Genomic DNA, 20113 nt, shown 5'->3' with positions numbered 1-20113 from the left:
TCTTCTGGATGTTGGACCCCCTTGAGTAAACGTAAAACATCAGATGTGTCTTTGATAAAGGAGGGAGTGGCTCTAATCAGGGGTTGAAGAAAATAGTCACAGAACCTGGACAGGGGTTCTAGGATCGAGCCTATCCCTGAGACTATCGGTCTCCCAGGTAAAGGTGAGATGCCTTTGTTTACTTTAGGCAGGGTGTAAAAATATGGAATTTTAGGGTTCAACGCTCTCAAGAATGAGGCTTCCATCATTGAGATCCAACCCTCCGTTTCCGGTGTAAAGACCATGGTTGAGATGATAGTAGTTAGTCGGGGCATGGGGTCATCTCTTATGGGGGTGTAATATCTCTGGTCACTCAGTTGGCGGAGACATTCCTTGTCATAGCCAACGGTGGACATAATGACAGTAGCCCCGCCTTTGTCCGCGTGTTTAATAGTTATGGAGGGGTCGTCCGCCAGGGCCCTGATGGCTGCCTGCTCACTGAATGACAGGTCGTGGAAGGGTGTCACCTTTTTGCAGTTTTCGAGGTCTTGGAGCACTGCTTGTTCAAAAGTCAGGACTTCGTGGGGTACCATTCCACTGTTTGGAGTGAACGTGGACGGGTTACGTAGTCCTGTATCATCCTCCTCTTCAGGTGTTGGTTTATCTTTGAAAAATGCCTTCAGGCGTTTTTTCCTGAAGAAGCCCTGTATTTTGCAGGTTTCTCGAAATTTATCATATCTGGGGGTTGGGACAACGCCCAATCCTCTTTGGAGGACAGCTTCCTCTGTAGCTGTTAGGGGTCTCTCAGAAAGATTGCTGGTGCCAGATACACCTTTCTGGTCTTCTTCCTATCAAAGCTTACTACTAATCACCAATTGTTGTTTGATTAACTAATCAATAAATGCCAAGTGTCTGATAGAGTGGCGGGGCAGGGGGAATGGGGTGGGCGGACGGACGACACAAGTAACAATAAAAAAAGTTACATGCTGCATCGCACCCCTTTCTTCTGCAGGCAGAGACTTCCAGAGTGCACTGCAGCCAATCTTGATGCTGCTTTCATGCTGCTGAAAGCAGCATCAGGATTGTCCTGAGCACTGATGATTTGCGCTCCAAGTTAGACTGGGAGCCTGTGCTGCTCTCTCCAACCTGAAACGCAGCTCGGGCTGGAGAGAGCTTCAGTGCACATGGCGCGGACCGGCAAGACTGTCATTCGCACTGAATAGTAGAGCAACCACTCCTTCATTAGCCTGTCATCACCTTGGCCCCGCCCCCAAGTCTCTCTTCTGACAGAAAAAATAAAATTACATTAAACAAGGGTTTAGTATCATTTTCTTTTTTTTGCTGCTGGCAGGTGGGGCGACGCTCCTCCACCATAGCAGAGGATCCACCATAGTCTCCCTGGAATGCTGTCAGCCGTTGGCCAAGCAGAAGAGGTGATTTTTTTCCTGAACCGTATGAAATTCTTTTAGAGCCTTAAGTAAAGCGGTAGGTCATTCCTGAAAGTTGAGCCACCTTATTGAGGCATACTGAGTGTAGGTGCTTGAGAGGCTGGAAGGAGTGCTAAAGGTGAGGTGAGACCATAGAGGATTTTGTGAAATTTTGCAGAGTCTGGAACTATGACCTTTCACTCATGGAATAGCTTAAGGTTCAGCAAAATATGTTTATTTTGTTTCACCCTAACCGTCGGTTTTCTCTGGCATGGTCTTGGACACTAAGCTCCTTTGCAGTGCATAAACTGCTGATACTGGTTACTAAGACTATCAGGGAAACCAAGAGGCAATTCTTTCTCTTTTCTCTCACATCCACTTGGTCAAAGGAATAACCCATGGCAGTAAGCAGCACACAACTCCAGGGTGAGTGTTGTATGAACAGAAAGAAACTTCAACAGAGTAGACTGACTGTAAAACCCAGTGCTTAATTTCTGCGGGTGGATGGAGTTGGAAGGCACTGTCTCACATTTTGGGGAGTGAGATTTATTTTTCATCATCTAGAGAAAGGGGAAAACAGGGGGAAAGAAGAAGGAACAGGAAAATAAAAAATGGACTAGTGGCGAAAGCAGGGATGAAAAATAACCTGCAAGAGTAAGATAAAAGGAAGTGTAGGTACAAAGGGGCACAAGCTGGGATCAAACTAGGCACTCTTGATATTAACTCCTTTGCTGCGGCGGCAATTCCGCTGCAGTGCTAGGGGGGTGGGGCGGCGCTCCCATGCTCGTGACGGAACCGCTCCGTCACGAGCCTCGGGCGCGCTGTGCTTATGACGGAGCGGTTCCGTCACGGGCCCGCCCGCTCAATGGAACGTCCAGCGCAGGCGTGGAATCCGCTTCGCTCAGGCGCTCCGAGCGGGCCGTGGCGGAACCGCTCCGTCATCAGCACAGCGCGTCCATGGCTGGTGACGGAGCGGTTCCGTCATCAGCATGGGAGGGGTTAAGCAATGCAGGCATCCGGCAGCAGGCCTCTAAGAAATAGTTTGGTCCTTGCTCCTGTCAGGGGTGTAGCCTCATCAGTGACTTGGCGGGTCTGGGGAGGGGGATGAGCTTCAGATCTCCCGACAATCCAGCTGGAATATAATGTTAAAATAAGCAAGATTTATTTGGAATTTCAAAACAAAGTTTCGAGAGTGTGCTTGTGTTTTTGTCAGTGTGTGTGTGTGCAAAAATCCCAGACACCTCAACATAATTGACTGAAAGCACCTGCACCCCACTATTCATCAGAAAATAATTTATATGGTGGGAGTAGCACCCCAACCCGCCTCCTAAGCTACATCCCCAGCTCTTGTTTTTGTTTAACAAATTAAGTGCTCAGAACAGGTCGGCAGCATTTTAAATCCTAAACATCTTCCCCAACAACACCATGTGCCCACCGACTCATTCTCACTCTCCCTCACTCTTATCTCTCGCTATCTCTCCCTCTCCCTTTCTCCATCTGGCGCTCTAGTGGATCAGTCTGCATCTATACTCTGCTCATTTGCATATAATGGGTCTATTTGCATGTGAATGCAGCGCTTTTGCATACGAATGGGTTATTTCAAAGCAGGGTTGGGTGGAGCAGAAAGCGTGGCTGTGAGGCAGCAAGACCTAGAGTTAGGATACACTTCTTTTTTCTATCACAGCTGTTCATCTGCAGCGATTGTGTGAGAAAGCTGGTTAACACAACCCATCTGGTGGAAGGAAAGTCAGCAGAGAATGCATTAATTGTGTTTCTCCCTCGCGCTATGATATTATTTCATTGGCGTACACTGTGCTAACCACACCGAGTCCAGAAAATGCAGCTTTTTCAACTTGACAATACAGCAATACTAGTAATGCCACAGACGGACACACATCTCTCCAAATCTTTAACAGCAGGTAGCAAAACAATACAATTATAAGGAGCATAGTCTCTTTGTTTCTCTGTTTTTATAGAGCTCTAGGATAGGGGTCTACAACCTTTTCTGTAGTGAGAGCTACTTCCGATCAGTGAAAATCATTGTCAGCTTCTGAAGGCCAAGCAACTCACGCAATGTTACCAGACACCCTCACGCCCAGCTTCGCCGGCTTTAAGCCTAATGTCCATAGAATCGAAGACTATTTGAACAAAATACTTGGACTAGGGCACTCTGACAGGGCTGCAATGTGTCAGTGAGAGCGTGGTCTATGGGGATGTATGAACATGCGTGCATATGAATGGGATATATGTGTATGGGATGAGTATGTACTTGTGGCACAGGACATACCTTTTGCCATATGGAGCACTGTTACATGTATAACACAAACATACAACCATTTTTTTATGTGAGAAATTTAAAGTGCAAAACAATGTTCTGCAAAAAATGTTCAGAATATGGAACATTTTTCTACACTTTAAATTTCTCCCACTTGAAAAAATGACTGCATTTTTTCAGTTATAAATATGACATTGTGTCTACCAGCCACTGGGAGCAAGATGCCTAGTGTGTGTAAATGCCATGTAGACATGGTGCCATATTTACAACAGAAAAATACAAACACTTGCTAGTAATTTAAAGTGAAGAAACATGCTTCATAAAATATTAAGATGTAATTTTTTTAATTGAAAGCAGAGGAAGTCACTGACTCAATACTTCATAGAAATTATTTTATTCACTTTAACTTTCTCCTATTTAAACGAAATGCCAGTATTTTTCAGTTAAAATATGGGATTGCCTTCTGGCCACTGGGAGCATGAGGCCTGCTGTTTGTAAGTCAACACTTTGAAATGGGATACAATTAAAATGAAGAGTTAACTGAATCATGAAGTTAACTCTTCATTTTAATTTTCTCCCATTTAAAAGTATTCAGAAAAGTATTCAGGAACATTATTTCGTCCCCCTGCTCCAATATTTAGTCAACATGGAATTTTATTTTGGATTGAAATACCTCAGTGCTTCAGTTCTTTGCCTATGCGCCCTGGGTCATAAATCTGACACCAGCACTGCTCATTATCAGACCCTGCTATCTAAAGATAAGAATGTAAAATAAACACAGAATTCCATCAACTTTAAAAGGAATTTGTGACCCTGTGCTGATTGAAAATTGAACTCAAGGCTATGAGCTACTCTGAAGGTGCCTCTGCTCTGGTTTTGAAAACGAAAAACTGGTACACGCCACAGACACAGAAGTAGAAGTAGAACTATAGTTCTGCCACAAATCTGGTGCACAGAAATAACTTCTTTGCAAGCACACCCGCACACTACAAAGAGGCACTTAGGAGAAATGAAACTGGTTTTGAGACATAGTATTAACTGAGTTATTTAAATTGCTTTCTCATAAGGACAACAAACAAATTCTACAGTAGTACACAAGAATATGTATCCCTTTAATTAGTCAACTATCTCTGAATACCAGGTCATCTGATATTTTCAACGGTTTGCCTAGAACCAGTGCTTTAAATGGAATTATAGAAACACAGGCACTCGCTATCTAGAGCAGGGAGTAGCCAGAAAAATAAAATATCCCATATATAGCAATAAATGTGCAAGTAAATTGAGCAATCCTAGCTTTCTCTCCTTTTTTATATCTGTTTATTCTTATATTGCTCATGATATTCTCTCACACCTTTGCATCTTTTCTTATTGTATTTCTTCCATTCGTTAATTATTTCATTCTCTTCTTTCTGTCAATAACCCGTCCTTTCGTCTCGCATTTCTTCTGCTCTTTCATTATATTTTTCTGCTTTCCTTCTTTATTTCCTTTTATTTTTTATTTCTGTGATCTTTTAGTCTTTCCTTCTTTACATCCTTCCTTTTCTTCTTTCTTTGTCTTCTTTTCCGCATTTTTCATTACTTTGTGTTAATTTGTACCATCTTTCCTTTATGCTTTCTTTTTCCCTCCTTCATTATTTGTAATTTACTTGCTTTCCTTCACGCTGTTTCACTCCACTGGTCTCTTACTTTTTTTCTCTTTGTCATTTTAATAGTTTGTCTTTCTACCTGTCACCGTTTTAGACTACTTTTAGGTTTTCTTTTGGTCCCAACCCTACAGCTGTGAAATTGTAGCTTATTCTTGCCGAGTTTACTAGTTTTAAATTTGTGACCTGCAATGAGCTGCGAGCCAAAGTTAAATGAAAAGAAAGGTCGTAAAACAATTTAGAATGCCTCAGAAGCAGCTCCACTTAAGCTTGTACAGCGGGTTGTTCACTATACCCTTGATTTAGACTACCTGTTTGCTTCTGAGAAGGGCTGGTACTCTGCATTCAATGCATTGCAGCAGTGCTGAGAAGTGCAGGTACTCTCCCTTTCAAATTAAACAAGAGTAAGTACTCCTGACAGTACCTACCCATTTAAAGCACTGACCTTGAACATACGTTGAAAACAAGGGAATGCCCTTGCAAATGCAGGACGTTTGGTCACTCTAACTTTAAGACCCATGACTATCTAAGCCGGGTACCAGCACATTTGGAAAATATTAAAGAGGAGATTTTACGAGGTGGCCATCTGATCTCACTGTTGTTAGCTACATCTTAGAAGCCAGAAGCATGAAAGAGACAAAGAACCATCATTTCGTAGGTACATTTTATATAGCAACATTTTATTTGATCATTTTCCCAAATTTCTCCAAATAAGCCAGATAGTGATTACATAAATTTATCACCAATACATGCATTGATCTCACCAATCCGTGTACCTGTTGTGCACTGTTCTTGTGCACTGTTTTGTCTGTTTAAATGTTGGTGCAAACTTGCATGATGTGCAGTTTTATGTGATTTTTATGCTGGGCCTCTGGTCAAAGTGCCAATTTGAAAGAGAAGAGAGATCCACAGGGTTGGTCGGCATTAATGCCATCCCTGCTGTTAGCTGTTGTTGTCGAACTGGGAGGCTGGTGAGGGGCAAGAGCGGATGTTGCCAGGATAAAGTCATCCAAGACAATTATTGCATGGCAAGGATATTTAAATTTTTAACAACAAATGGAGGAGTATCCCCTAGAGGCTGCCTACTATCTCTATTTTAAAGATACCAAGGTGCATGTAGTGCCACACAACGTGGGACAGATTTTGTCCTTTAGAAGACCCCTCACTCACCAACCTGGTTGGTGACATGCTTCATCATCGGGGTCCCACCCGGACAGCCAAGTGCCATCCAGGTGTGCTTCGACACCTGACTACAGTGGAGCGGATTTTTGATTTTTTATATGTGCAGAGAAGTACAGTAAGTGATTAATTAAAAGTTGTCCAACACTACTCACTCGTCGAATTTATTCTGGAGTGGTTGGGCAACTGATAAAATAATGTGGGACACCTTTGCCTGGTTAGGTAGGCTGCTGGTGTCCAAAAAGTTGTGTCGTGAAATAAAATGTTGGTCTACATGTTTCAACCATGATGTAATTATAAGATTTTCGTCAGGACCAGTGTTTGTAGTCTAGGTGGTGTACACACGCTAAGGTGTACCCTGCCCTCGACTACGTGGAAAAACAGAAACCACAAAATCGTGGTTTGTTTCAAAATTGTGTTCTTCTCCAAGATTTTCTGAAAAAAACTGGAAGCGCTCTAATTGCCGGCTTCATGGGCGTCCCGGTTCCTGCAATAAATCACTGCCACAATTTGTGGGATGATCGTCAAGGTAGATTCACCTAGCAGGTAACCTGTGTGGAACCCCGTAGATGTGATCTGTGGGGTCCGGAGAAGGCTATGAGAGGTTCCGCGCTTCCGGGTCGAATAATTTCGACGAGTGAGTAGAGTTGGACAACTTTTAATTAATCACTCACTGTATTTCTCTGCACATATAAAAAATCAAAAACCTCGGTATCTTTAAAATAGAGGTAGTAGGCAGCCTCTAGGGGATACTCCTCCATTTGTTGTTAAATATTGATTAAAGGGGACCAGGAGTTTTCCTCCCTACATTTATTTAAATACCCTTTATCTCTCATTTTGTTTAGTACTAGGATATTTAAATAGCTTACATTATACAGTTATGGTAATGGATGGTAGATGTGGGTGCGCTGGCTGCACTTTTCTTAGTATTGACAAACAAATGCTTTTTTTGGCAAAAGCACCCCATACCGCACTTTCACTTTAACCCCTTACATGCTGGTGACGCACCCCAGCCGTCACGCTCCGCGGTGCTCGTGTGCTGATGACGGCTGGGGTTCGTCACGTCCCCGCCCTGTTCGTTTGTTTACCGCACAGCGACGGAAACGGGCCAGCATTGAAGGGGTTAATAGCAGCCACGGACCGTTCTGTTGACACGGCTCGTCTAAAGAAAGGGGCGGTGGCCTCTATTAATGTGAAAGCGCGGCATGGAGCGCTTGTAAACACAAGCTTTTGCAAAGCAATCGGTCGCTCATTTACGAGCGTTTAAGCTATTGGCATTGTAAAAGGCAATGCCTTTTATTTAGGTTTTAAAAAACAGCACATAAATCAAAGGAAGTGTCATTATCAATGCCAATAGCTCAAACATGCATAAATGCAAGACCTACTGCATTGAAATGCTTGTCTATGTGCTGCTATTAGGTTATGGGATAAGATGTTGCTGTAACTTGTTCCTGAATTACATTTATTATAACAGATTTTACTTACATTTGGTATGAAGTGTCATTGCTCAATGACTATATGTGTGTAACATTTATAGTGCTTTTAAACCAAATAAAGTAAACTGATGAGGATATGAGTTACTATTTCCATAACGATTACACCAATTGGATGAGACAGCAGCATTAAAATTCAGTGCTTCGTCTCTCAGTTGTTCGGGGAAGTAATAACCACCGAGCTATCCTACTTTGCTAACGTAGTGCCTAGGATTGAAGTCAAATGGGTTTTAAATCTCTCCTATAGATGCATATACCTGGAAACTGAGAGTCAAAGATGCGCTAAAACCGAAATCTGGACCCTTCCCTCCATTTATCTAAAATATCCTCTTTAGCCCCCAGAATACTGGTAGAAACTGAAAAAGAGCATCATGGGCAGGAGGAGTCAAAATCGTTACATTTTCCAGTAGAAAATGCAGCTGTCTTAGTTACCTGCAAATTTTGGAAACACGAAAGGTGAAAACCAAGTATCCTGATACAGGAAAAATGAAAGAGGACCCTGCCATCAGAACGCACAAAGGGAAATTTAGAAAAAAATATGTGCTAGGTGGGGGGGGTCAGAGGAATTATTTTTTCCGTTTACCTTTCTAAACATTCTGTAAAGAGGAAACTGGAAATAGTGACTGTTTATTGTTGTACTTTTTTCATTTTTTTTGGCACTCATTCAAGAAACATTAATATTCGTCTTCTCTGATGTATCCACATATTTCCTAGTCTTTCTGGCTGAAACTTGAAAATATTTCAACAGATATTTTTTCCCCAAATGTTTGCACTGACTCCAAATAAGAGAAGTTGAGCTTGGGGGAACGAGCGGAGTGTCTCTTGTAATGAATCTTCATTTTAGTTGGATGCTAGGACATTCCACCTCAGCCCGACGCTGGCCACTGGACTGACAACCGATCATATGTAGATTGAGATTCTCCTTCCCTGGACCCATTCAACTGTTATCTAAAACAGATTATAGACTTATTTTAACATTGTGTTTCAAAAATACCTTTGAGCCAAAAAGCCTCCACCTCACTCTCTTGTGCTCATGTAAGCATTTCCAGGGCTTTAAGTGGAATGAAACAAACATTTGCAATGCAATAAGTTTTGCTTTAGTTAAATTTAGAGCTATTGTCGTGGCAAATGAGAATGTTTATTAGACTTCTTGTTCCTCAAAAAAAATCCTAGGAGTAGCTTAACTAATAAAAGAAAATCCATGAAGCAAGGAAAGGGTTGAGTACCATCACCTGGTACGAGTTGTCTCTATGGACCTCTATTAGCCCTATAAAGTACAGCACCCTGCAATAATAAAGAATACAACTCATCCCCAGGACCGGGTCCAGGCCTGCCTCATTTATTCCCAAGCAACAGGGCTCACTGACACACACAGGAAGCACAGTAGAGCTTAGCCTGCTGTTGTGGTTGTTGTCTTGCTCAAACTCACTGAAATCCATGATGCACACACTATAATTCCGGCGTGCATGACGGAGGAAGATGTAACACTGCGCAGGAACAAGAAAAGACTACAACACCATTTGCCTACTGCCACGCTTTAGCTTCAGATGTTTAAAGCTAAACGGCGGCGTGCAGGGATTGCTACAAAAGTAAATAAATAGAAAAGAAATGTGGTGGCCGCCAGCCTTTGTATTTATTTACTTTTGTAGCAATTGCGGCATGCTGCGCTTTAGCTTCAGATGTTTAAAGCTAAAGTGTAGCATGCCACGATTGCTACAAAAGTAAATAAATAGGAAAAAAAGCCATGCAGCCGCCCCAATTTGTTTCAATAATAATATCTTGAATTTGTAAAGCGCACAGCTACCTCCGAAGTGGTTTCCCGGCGCTGGGGGCCCTCGGGAAGATTAAGCGAGCTATTGCCCAGAGTCACATGGTGCTGGGCTGACCTGCAGCTGGCGCCAGGGATCGAACCATGAACCCCATGGTCCGGAGTCAGGCACCCTGGCCGCTGCGCCACACCTCTTCCGCTCAATTTATTTACTTTTGTAGCAATCGTGGCACCCATTGCTTTAGCTTAAGATGTTTAAAATTAAAGCGCCGCTTTCCGCAATCGCTACAAAAGTAAATAAATGGAAAACAAATGCAGCATTCCCCAGCCTTTTTTCTATTTATTGACTTTGGTAGTAATGGTGGCACGCATCGCTTTAGCTTCAGATGTTTATTGCGGCATGCGGCGATTAATACAAAAGTAAACACATTGAAAAGATATGCAGTGGCCGCCCATGCAGCATGTTGTGTCTGCTTCAGGAAGACATGAACTAAATAGAGCTCACTAACTGTTTATAAAACCTAGAGAGTAAGGACACATGTAAGAGGGGCTGTCCTCATGGGAGGTAACAAAAGAGGAGCGGAAGGTAGTATGGAGGGACTACTAAGCCTATTCACGAATCCAAAGCAATAATTTACACAAAGGACAGTAAGAGGAGCCAATTGAAAAGATGGCGGAAAATGAGCGGAGCTAAAATGCCATACCTGAATACAGCATGTCTAGAAGAGCCAGCGCAAGCGGTGCCTAGATGAGACCAAAAAATGGCGGAGTCCTAAAATGGGTGTGGCTATGGCCTATGTAATGATTAAATGTGAAATAGCAACTTGTTCCTGACTAATTTATAAATGGGATCTCACTGAGCAAAGCATATTAAAAAGCAGCAGAATAATTTATTAAGCAGTTTATATAGCACATTTACCCAGGGCAAAAGCAATTAAACATTTTGACAAGGAAACTTTTCACAGAAGGGACTTCTGGTGATACTGATTTACAGCACTAGCAAGTGACAGGCAGGTAGGCAGAGATTTTTTTTTCTTGAGCCGGTGAATGACGGGCCCTTGTTCAATATGCATGGTTTTGGCTATGACAGAGCCCAACCATGGTGGGCCCTGGCCTTTTTAGAGCACTAATTAGTTCTCTCATGCCTTCCTTCCAAGTTCGCATGTCATGGACCCACAGTTTTAGACATTTTCACTCCTGAACCCTTAGCATGCATTCCATTCCCAAGAACAAGGAGATGAAGGTGTCCTGAGATCATGTAAAATGCTCAAGGAGAAGGGGGTCTTTGTACACATAACTTTGGGCGAGAGGCAGTGGGAGGGTCCCTATAGACTTCATGAATAAAAAATAAAAAAATTGGTCATTTGCCCAAAACCTGCTTTCAGAAAGACATAAAGGAAAGCCAAGATCACAACAAAAGCAAGTGTACCAGAACCCACCATTGTCGAGGAATGCGTTTGCATTATAACTGGGAATGAAACAGTATGAGCAAGCTAATTGACTAACAATTATATAGCATTGGAGAAAGCTTCCAATTTTATGCAGTGTTAAAATAACCTGTAATTAATTGCAAGCATGCCTGGCAAGCCTTTACCTTAATACGCTGTATTTTTGCTGTGGTCTAAGAGCCATGCGACTGTGCACTTTCATGCCTTGTTACCAATGTACAGAACAAAAAGGAGCTAACAAGGGGATCATTCACTGCATTACTTAAGGATTAATCCTCAGGCCATATAAATATTGCAATACTTTAAAGAAACATATATTAAATGAAAAAATGTAGTGATGAAGAAAAAAGAACAGCTTGACAGCCGGGCGTACAGGAAAACACAAATGTTTCACCAACACAACAAATAAACATTACAAATGACACATATAATCACATAATAAGGAGGGTGTTACAAAATGTCAATCACCCAACATCGGAGTGACCCATAATGGTCCTAAATAGCACAGTCCATAATTAGGTTCACAGGCAGTGCTGATCCACTCTAGCAAAAGGTAAAAAGTCCTATGATAAGCCACTTGGAGAAGGCATCACATATATAATGACAAGCAAAGTCTTGTTATTGTAGAGGCGAGTAGCAGAGAAACGTCGACGTTTCGGTCTCTATAATGATTAATATGTGAGACCCTCTTCAGGATAATGGTTACAGATGTTTTGATAGTTCAGTACTATAAAGGCTCTGGAATGTTCCAGCAACTGCGTATCTATCACAATGTTACTTTGAATGGCATTCAATTTGTTTTTTTATAGGAATGGATTTGCCATTAAGAGCTACGGTTCCGCTGTGCTGCTCATGAATGCTGGCAATGGCTAAAACACTGATGTGACTTCTTGTCACGCAATTTATTTTAATACATCTATTTTGGGGCTTGAACATAGCTCTTGAGCCCCTTTATAGCAATTTGAAAGTGTTCATGGGAAAGTGGTGTCGAAATTGGTGGAAAACTAAATCCATGCTTGATTTGCCATGGGGCGATACTGTGTTGGTAGAGGTTATTTAGAACAGGTGGTCTTTCAGTTGTACACTGAGTATGAAGAACCTTTAAAGTTTAAGTCAATTGGGTATGAAGTTCAAAAGGGTGGAGCTTTGAAAGAGAATGAATATTCCGCAGAACAACTTGCATTTTCCAGGGTGGATGGCAAGCAGACTCAGGGATGCAGACTTTGGGCATTTGATCAGCACGCATTTCCTTAAGAACTTGTAAAGGTGAGTTGTGGCTCATCCATGCAAAGCGCTGTGACCATAGTATACTGTTGCAAATGGGAGTGGTTCCATACTTAGCAACAAGCTCGGGGCTCTCAGTGCTAGGGCGCTGTGGTGAGAATGGCACATTCTAGAGGATGTGGTACGAAGCGTGATGCATAGCCCTTGGTAGTTTGCTGACTGTTTTGGTAGGTAGTCGAGTGCAGATGGAAATACACTGGTTCTGTCGATATACAGCCTGAGCATTGACCAGGACGATCTGTTGGGGGAGGGACAGCATGGGGAAATTTCTGTGTGGTAGGTAAAAAGGCATTTGACATGTTTTTTACTTTGGGAATGAAGGTCAGCTCGGAACAGAGTGTGACCCATATGTTCTGACGGGTCTCCAGTTGGCCTGATTAAGGGAAGGCCAGAATTGACAGTTATGGCCACACGAAGAATCTCTGTCCTTGAAAGGTAGAGTTTGTTTTGGTACATCCAATCTTGTTTTTTGTCACAATCATACATGTAAAATGATGCTCATTAAGATTTAATGATCCCTCAAAGGAGCTAGGTATAGGCATACCAGAAGGGGCCGAATCTGTTCGGAGCACAAAGTGCCAAGCTTAACTGAAAAGAACGTGTAACAGTTGTGCACTGTGCTGCAAAGCCCAAAATTTGTGGGTGGGCAAGAACAAAACTTTGTATGGTCAATGGTTTGGAAAAGTAAGTACAATGATGGCACCGACATGACCTCAGTCCTAGGATTAAAATAGTTTTTCAAAATGTTGCCTAGATATATTTCCACTGGTTTGTTTGGAAGCTGAACTCATTGTCGTAGCGGAGGTGGAAAGTCTGAAGATTAGAAGACAGCTGAATAGCGATCATTATTTTACGGATCTTAGCCAAACAGCATAGTTCCTTCATTAGCAGACGTTGATGAGGGTGTCTAGTCTTTCCCCAGTTATTTAGTATATGTGTGTGACAATATCTTGCTTGAGTTTTTTAGGCACTATTCTGTTGACAGTCAATATTTTTCTGAGCAGAGCAATGAGATATAGTTTTATGGCAGTGGCCTTCTAAATGCTCTGAACATAGCTGGTAAGGACTTGGGTCAGTTCTTCTAGCAAATGACATAGTATTTTCCCAGCAATAATATATTTAGCGACCAATACCTTAGTGTGATAAATTATCATTAGCTAATGATGAGACAAAACTGGGCATGCCTGTATGGTTCATTTGCAAATACCGGAACTATGAAACAAGGCAGAAAGCCAAAATGCTGCTCCATGAAATTATATTGAACTATGGTTCCCAAATGCTTACCAAGTGTACTACATTACAGATGGAGCTTTCTAGGCAATACTGTGTTGGTTGTGCCAACACTTCCAGTAAATTCAGGAGTATGACTGTCTCTGCAAGCAATATAAGCAGTCCGCCTGGCTCTTCTCAAAGAGAGAAGCAGCAATGTCTTATGAGATAGTTTTTAAATGGAACTTATAAAGGCCAACCTTGAAATCCTCACTGGGAAATATCATGTATGTTTTTAGTGCACTGGGTTGTTTACTGAATAGCTGCTGTTTATGGCTGATAAGGGAAAAAAGTCATGGATGCAAGCCCTGGCAGCAAAAGATAAAGCTTTGAGGAGCTTCAAGAAGCCTTACTACGCAGCGACTGCACAGCAAACTCAAGTAGAAAAGCTATTAGCATGAAGATTTTGGAATGCCAAACAGTGTATTTAAGAAAATGTTGGTAGGTTGGCTAATACCACAAGAGGCTTTCATTTGATGATCCATTCTCATTTTACTGATAATTTCAATCCGAAAATTGCCTGCTTAGTTTCGTGTATCTCAAGTTATTGTTCCTATTGTGAGCAATTTCAATCAAAGCCTTAGCCAATACGTGTTTCGTCGCATCCCAATACAGTAAACAGCGACTTCTTCAGGGCTAAAAAACATATGGGTATACATTTAGAATAAAGTAGGTATGAGACAATTACAGTCATCAGCAAACTCCCACCTATAGGAGCACAGGTACCTTACCTCTTTATATTAAACTTTGTAAATGATAGGCAACATTAAGGGGATGTCCTTCACCTGTATCAATTGTAGAACAGTCACCATTGTCAAACCACAAAAGTCACTTAATAGGCTCGAGCACATATGTTTTCTTTCAAACTAAGTTACACAAGTGATATACCACATGATTACCAATGCTTTTATTTAAGATTTGTTCCTATACTGCTGGATTACTATCAAACTAGTCAATCATGGACCGCTACAGTGGTTTCTATTCTATTCAGCAGCATGGGTTTCCACAGGTTCAAGTAGGTAACATGAACCAAACTCTTTTGGATCCCATGTCACAGTGGGAGTTTGCCAGTTGTATCATACATATTCTATTCTAAATGTTACCCATATGTTTCTAAGTCCTGAAGAAGTTGCTGTTTACTGAATTGGGTTGCAACGAAACACGTGTTGGCTAAGGATTTGATTTGATTGGAATTGCTCACAAGAGGAACAATAAATTAAGATACGAAACAAGCAATGGATCAAGAACATTCTTATATTGTCACTAACGTGTTTTGTAAACTTTGGGCGTGTGCAGGGAACTGTTGTGTTTTTCTGTTAGTGGTTTCCACATTTTAGGAAGAGGGGTGGTTCTCCCTACCCCTTTGCACCCATACTATGTTACAGCCAAATAACACCTGTGTACTGCCTAGGAGAGCCATTACCCTATCAGACTAACCACCAGGCACATGGTTTATACAGAAAATTGCCTGATCCCTTCTGTGGTTCATCCAACTATTATCCAGTTAAATGCATGTCAATTTAAATTTCAAGTGGGCTCAGCGTTTCTATCCGAAGGACCATCTGTACATTTCTGACAAGTTGATATATGTTGCCCTTTCAATTTCTTACCATATTAAGCCACAAATCAATGTGTTGCACACCACATCAGACAAGTGCAAATCCAGCGAACAAGGTTGCAATTAATTGGGCAGGTACTAATAACACTTGGGCTTAAAGGACACCAAAACACCCCCCACGGCTGGAACAACCATCATATTCTTCAATGTGATTTTTTTTTGCAAAAACAAAACACCTTCAAAGCTAACATCAATACATCTTACAAAAAATCAATTAGATACAAAACAAATTAGAAAAGAAACATACAATTACTAGAAAGATAGTTATACTGAAAAAAAGGGTGATTCTCCGTACACACTTATAATCCTGCGAAAGTGCCAGACACCCAGAGTTGCCACTCAAGAACGCCCATCCTCATAATTCTGGATGCACTGCTCTAGTTCTAAAAGGAGAATACCCTCCAAGGGCCCAAGACTGTAGGCTAGAGCCCTCTGGCAAACTAAACCAGTATGGGGGATAGGGAAAAGTTTTCTGATTTCCTGTGTACTCATTTCACCTGAAAAATACACTATTGGGTAAAGATTGGCTTCATAAAAACAGGAATGCAAGTACCAGAATGCATTGGGATCTAGAGCACATCACAAATCATCACAGCCCCTTCCAGAGGCTTAACATGCATGTCCCTCATCCCTCCCACACACCCACCATATTGTTCTCCACCTTGAACACCTCAGATGCACCCACTACATTAGCTCACCTCCTCCCAACCCAACAGCTCTGGTGAGCTCCCTATTAGTGGTGCTTCAGACCCTCCAAGTGGAGGGCGAGTGAGTGTAGCATTACCAGAGCGTCCACAGTCGGCGCAGGAGATGAGGTCCTCTGGACAGCCAGTCTTCTTTGAGCCGCCTAGACAGAAATCGCAATACCCATTGGGAATGACTGTGCCGTCTGGAGCTTTCTTAGCTGTAAAACAGCAATAAAATTGCACACTTGATTTTGGAGGTAGTGTTTTGGTTACTTTCTTTTAAATAATGTTAACACCCACCCAGCAGAAATGAATGTTGCATGGTGATATAAATGAGGTGCGATACTGGATGAAGATGAAAGTTCTTGTGCCCTTAAATACTTCTCTCAAATTGCTTACTTTTCATTTTTAGAAATTTGTCATTAGTTGTCGCGCATTAGGTGCTTAATAGGCTTCACCCACACCCCCTTCAAAGACACTAGTTGGCAACGACTGTCCTCGGGTGGTTTGTGGGTGTAGAAAATGTCATGTTAGTACTAAGGAAAATGGACAGAGAAGCTTGAAATTTCCTTCCAGGCACGCAACCTGTGGGAGACCGAGGTCATATGACTTCCCCAAATCAACCTAGTGTTGACTTTAATACGTGGCTCAAAAGTTTTAATTTGTTTGCGCGAAAGTCCAGAAGGTACAAACCCCTGCAGTGTCTGTGTGATGGCAGTGACATAAATGCCTAGTGTAGTCACTTTGTGTTTGTGCACTCACAACTGGAATGCTCTAATTGTCAATGCACTTGCATACATTGATCCATCTTAAATATGGCAAATGGCAAGGAGATTTCAAAAAGTTCTTGGAAAGGTACACAAATGCTACCAACGTGTTAAGAGCAAACCTAGTGCAGGGGCCAAATAAAGGTTACTGGATAGAGGGTAAGAACAGGATAGACAGGATGAGACAGATAGTTATTTGCACGGAAAATGTGTGTTAGAATGAAGTTCACAAAATGTCAACTGGTGCTAAAATTTAGATCCGAATTGTTAAATCCCTCAGAACGCTGTGGCAATGGAAAGAGGTGGCCTTGAGAAAAAACACAAGCTCTTCCAAATGCTGCTCAGGTGGTAGCTTCAGCTGTACCACATTTCCTCTGATAGGGCAGAAAAGACCATTAAATGTACCCTTTCAATTATGCTACCTCTCATTCTCATTTTGAGATACAACCGGTTGGCCCACCCAAAGAAAGATGCCTATTTTGAAATGGTATGATGTTGTAGAGGGTAGCATTGTGAAGCCCTAAGTTGGTGTAGGTGAGAAGAGATACTGGGGAAATCTTCCCATGCCGGAAATGCCTTACCCGACTTATAGGAATCATCAGGATTTAGGTCAGCGAATAAATGCAGGTGCTAATGTCACTGTCAGCCAAGAGATCACACCTACAGAGATGACAAGCTCCTCTGAAAGAAGTAGACCCTGTGTATGTAGGGGGCAGAGTGCACTCTTCTGAAGGACAGTGGGGTTTTTAGCCTATGTGATTGCAGCTTATGTGGTATCTAATTAGGGTAGCAGCAGATGTGGAAAGGATGTGACTGTGGACTCTGGATGTGTATCTAGCATTTCAGTCTTTGAAAGCAGCAAATACTTTAAAGAAGATAAATATTCCTGCTTCATGAAATGATGACCTATTACTGGGTGAATGCTATAAGGTGTGGAGGGAGGACAAATGTATTTGGTCTATATAGTGAAGTGTGCATGTATATGGTATTTTCTGTTGTGGGTTATCTGGACAGCTCCTAAGCAGCCCACATTCAGGTTCAAAGCGCTGAGAGTTGAATTTAAATGGATCGAAAAGCTTAAATGGTTTGACATGTGCTGTTAGGATGTTATGGGCTCAGTAGTGTGAGGGAGCACATGTTTAGAGGATTAAAGGCTGTTTCTTTAAATAACATAACTGCCCAAGACCTGTGTGATAGGCCATGCAGCCACAACATGCTTTAGGTACAGGTTTTTCCTCATCCCAAACTTAGGTCCATGGCCTGCCAAGGTGTATAATGTATCTTCCAGAGTAGTATGGAAGACAGTTATAAATTTCAGCGTTGGGTGAACCAGACATGCCCCTTGAAAGATTGCACTTTGAACTATGTAAGTCTCAAAGTTGTAACCTTCATTATGAGGGCTATGAGAGTCCCACTGATGCTCAGTTCCCCTTGGCGAAATTAAGAGTAAGATGGAGTTTTTGCAGGTCACCACTGTCACATAAGGGAAAGCTGAAGCTGTCTTCTCTTCGAGCCTGGCTACCCATCCACATTACCATATAGACACCCAGGGCCAGATGTAGGAGGGCAAATACCGGTCGGTAACGGCCGATTTCGGCCGTTACCGACCGGTATTTGGAGTTACAGATGTAGGGGGCCTTAAATTTCGGTATATTTACAGATTCGGTAAATTTACCGATTCTGTAAATTACCGAATCGGTAAATTTACCAAATCGCAAATTTGTGATGTAGGTGGCAGTGAAAACAGTGCCACGGGCCCTTAAGAATTCGTTATTTACCATGAAATACTATGTCATGGTAAATAACGAATTCCTGTGTACATGCACATCTGTGCATGTACACCTGTGCCATGTGGCCATGTGGCACACCCCTTAGGGCATGTATGTGTGCCACATGGCACACAAGCCAGAATCAGGGGTGCAACAGGGTGTCAAAGTGACACTCTGTCCCCCTTGCAAAATCGGCAATGTTACTGAATCGGTATTTACTGATTCGGTAATTGACATTGATTCCTATGGGCCTCAAGGCCCATAGAAATCAATGGCAATTACCGAACCGGTAAATACCGATTCGGTAATTACCGAATCATACAGATTCGGTAAAAATTACCGAATCTTTTCCTACATCTGATTTACCGAATCTAGAATACCGAATTGGTAAAATTCGGTATTCTAGAGTCGATAAATCAGATTTACCTACATCTAGCTCTTAGTTGGTCTTGGCATACCTCTCAACCTTTTGAGTCTCTGATGACAGGGTGAAATTGAATGGTTTTGGAAGGAGATCCTGTTGAAATCAATGGAGATTATATATTTTTGGGACAGTGAGAAAGGTTCTCAGAGTGTATACACTAAAGTGTATGAAAGGCATTTTAGGAAGGCAAAACCATCAAAATAGGGTCAGGTGAAAGGTGTCTATCTGGGTTGAGGGTACATCTAGACAACACGGAAAATGCAAGTATACTCTGTGGTGGAAAAGCGCTGTGGGAGAACTGATTTGTTATTCTTGAGTGGTGATACTAGAGTGAACTCTTGTGCATTGGTAGCGATGTAATAGGGGAACGGGATTAGAGTACCCATGAGATGCAGTGGTGGGCTATGGTGCCCTAGCCTTGTGGGGAGGATGAGCAGGAAATGGCAGCTTGGGGAGATGTTGGGATGCACAGGCTGAGATGTGCGGAGAAGATAAGTTTCAATGCTTGTGGAGATGATGGAGAGGTGTGGTGCAAAAACAGAGCTGAGTTGGTCAGCTGTAATGCTCGGGAAGTTGCTGAAGAGGACTGTAGTGTATTTCCACAGCTGCGAGGAGGAGGAAGGCCGCAATGCCCAGGGAGGTAGTAAAGCGTACTATGGTGAACAGGAAGAGCTGTGTCGGATTGCAGGTTGGACCATTTGGAAAGATGCTGAAGTAGAATGGGGGGCACTGGCAAAGGAATGTTGAGATGCAGATTTATAATGCCTGGTGATATGATGAAGCAGTGCGGTGGGATTTGCAGAGCTGTGTGAAGGGGAGTAACTGCAATACTTGTGGAGATGCGGTTGAGGAGAATGGCCTATTTTGAGAATTAGTGATGTGGACTGTGGAGATTTAGCAGAGCTTTGCGGGAGATAAACCATAATGCCTAGTGAGATACTAAAGAGTAAAGTGGTGGACTGAGCCTGCTATGTGACAGTGCAGGAGAATCCCTCTACAGAAAGGTTATGGTGGACTGTGGAAATGTGCGAGGGGTTTAAGAGGCCAGTCTGGTTTCAGATTAATCAACAAAGACACCTTAAAT

General features: G+C 42.3%; 1 protein-coding gene across 4 annotated transcripts in view; it reads right to left on the bottom strand.

Annotated features, from left to right (window-relative positions):
- The window catches only part of DPF1 (double PHD fingers 1), a 548769-nt gene that overhangs the window by 115295 nt on the left and 413361 nt on the right, over positions 1–20113 (bottom strand). For 2 of the 4 annotated variants that reach the window (XM_078660408.1, XM_078660409.1), the window contains exon 8: positions 16168–16287. The exons of the other annotated variants lie outside the window; for them this stretch is intronic. In XM_078660408.1, coding sequence (XP_078516534.1) covers positions 16168–16287 — 120 coding nt within the window. The remainder of the gene's footprint in view (positions 1–16167; positions 16288–20113) is intronic. 4 annotated transcript variants of the gene reach the window in all.

This window comes from Lissotriton helveticus, chromosome 9 (genome assembly GCF_964261635.1).
Source record: "Lissotriton helveticus chromosome 9, aLisHel1.1, whole genome shotgun sequence".
In the NCBI taxonomy this organism is placed as follows: Eukaryota; Metazoa; Chordata; class Amphibia; order Caudata; family Salamandridae; genus Lissotriton; species Lissotriton helveticus.
Note: the sequence above shows the minus strand (reverse complement) of the source record. Positions and strands in the feature narration are given on the sequence as shown.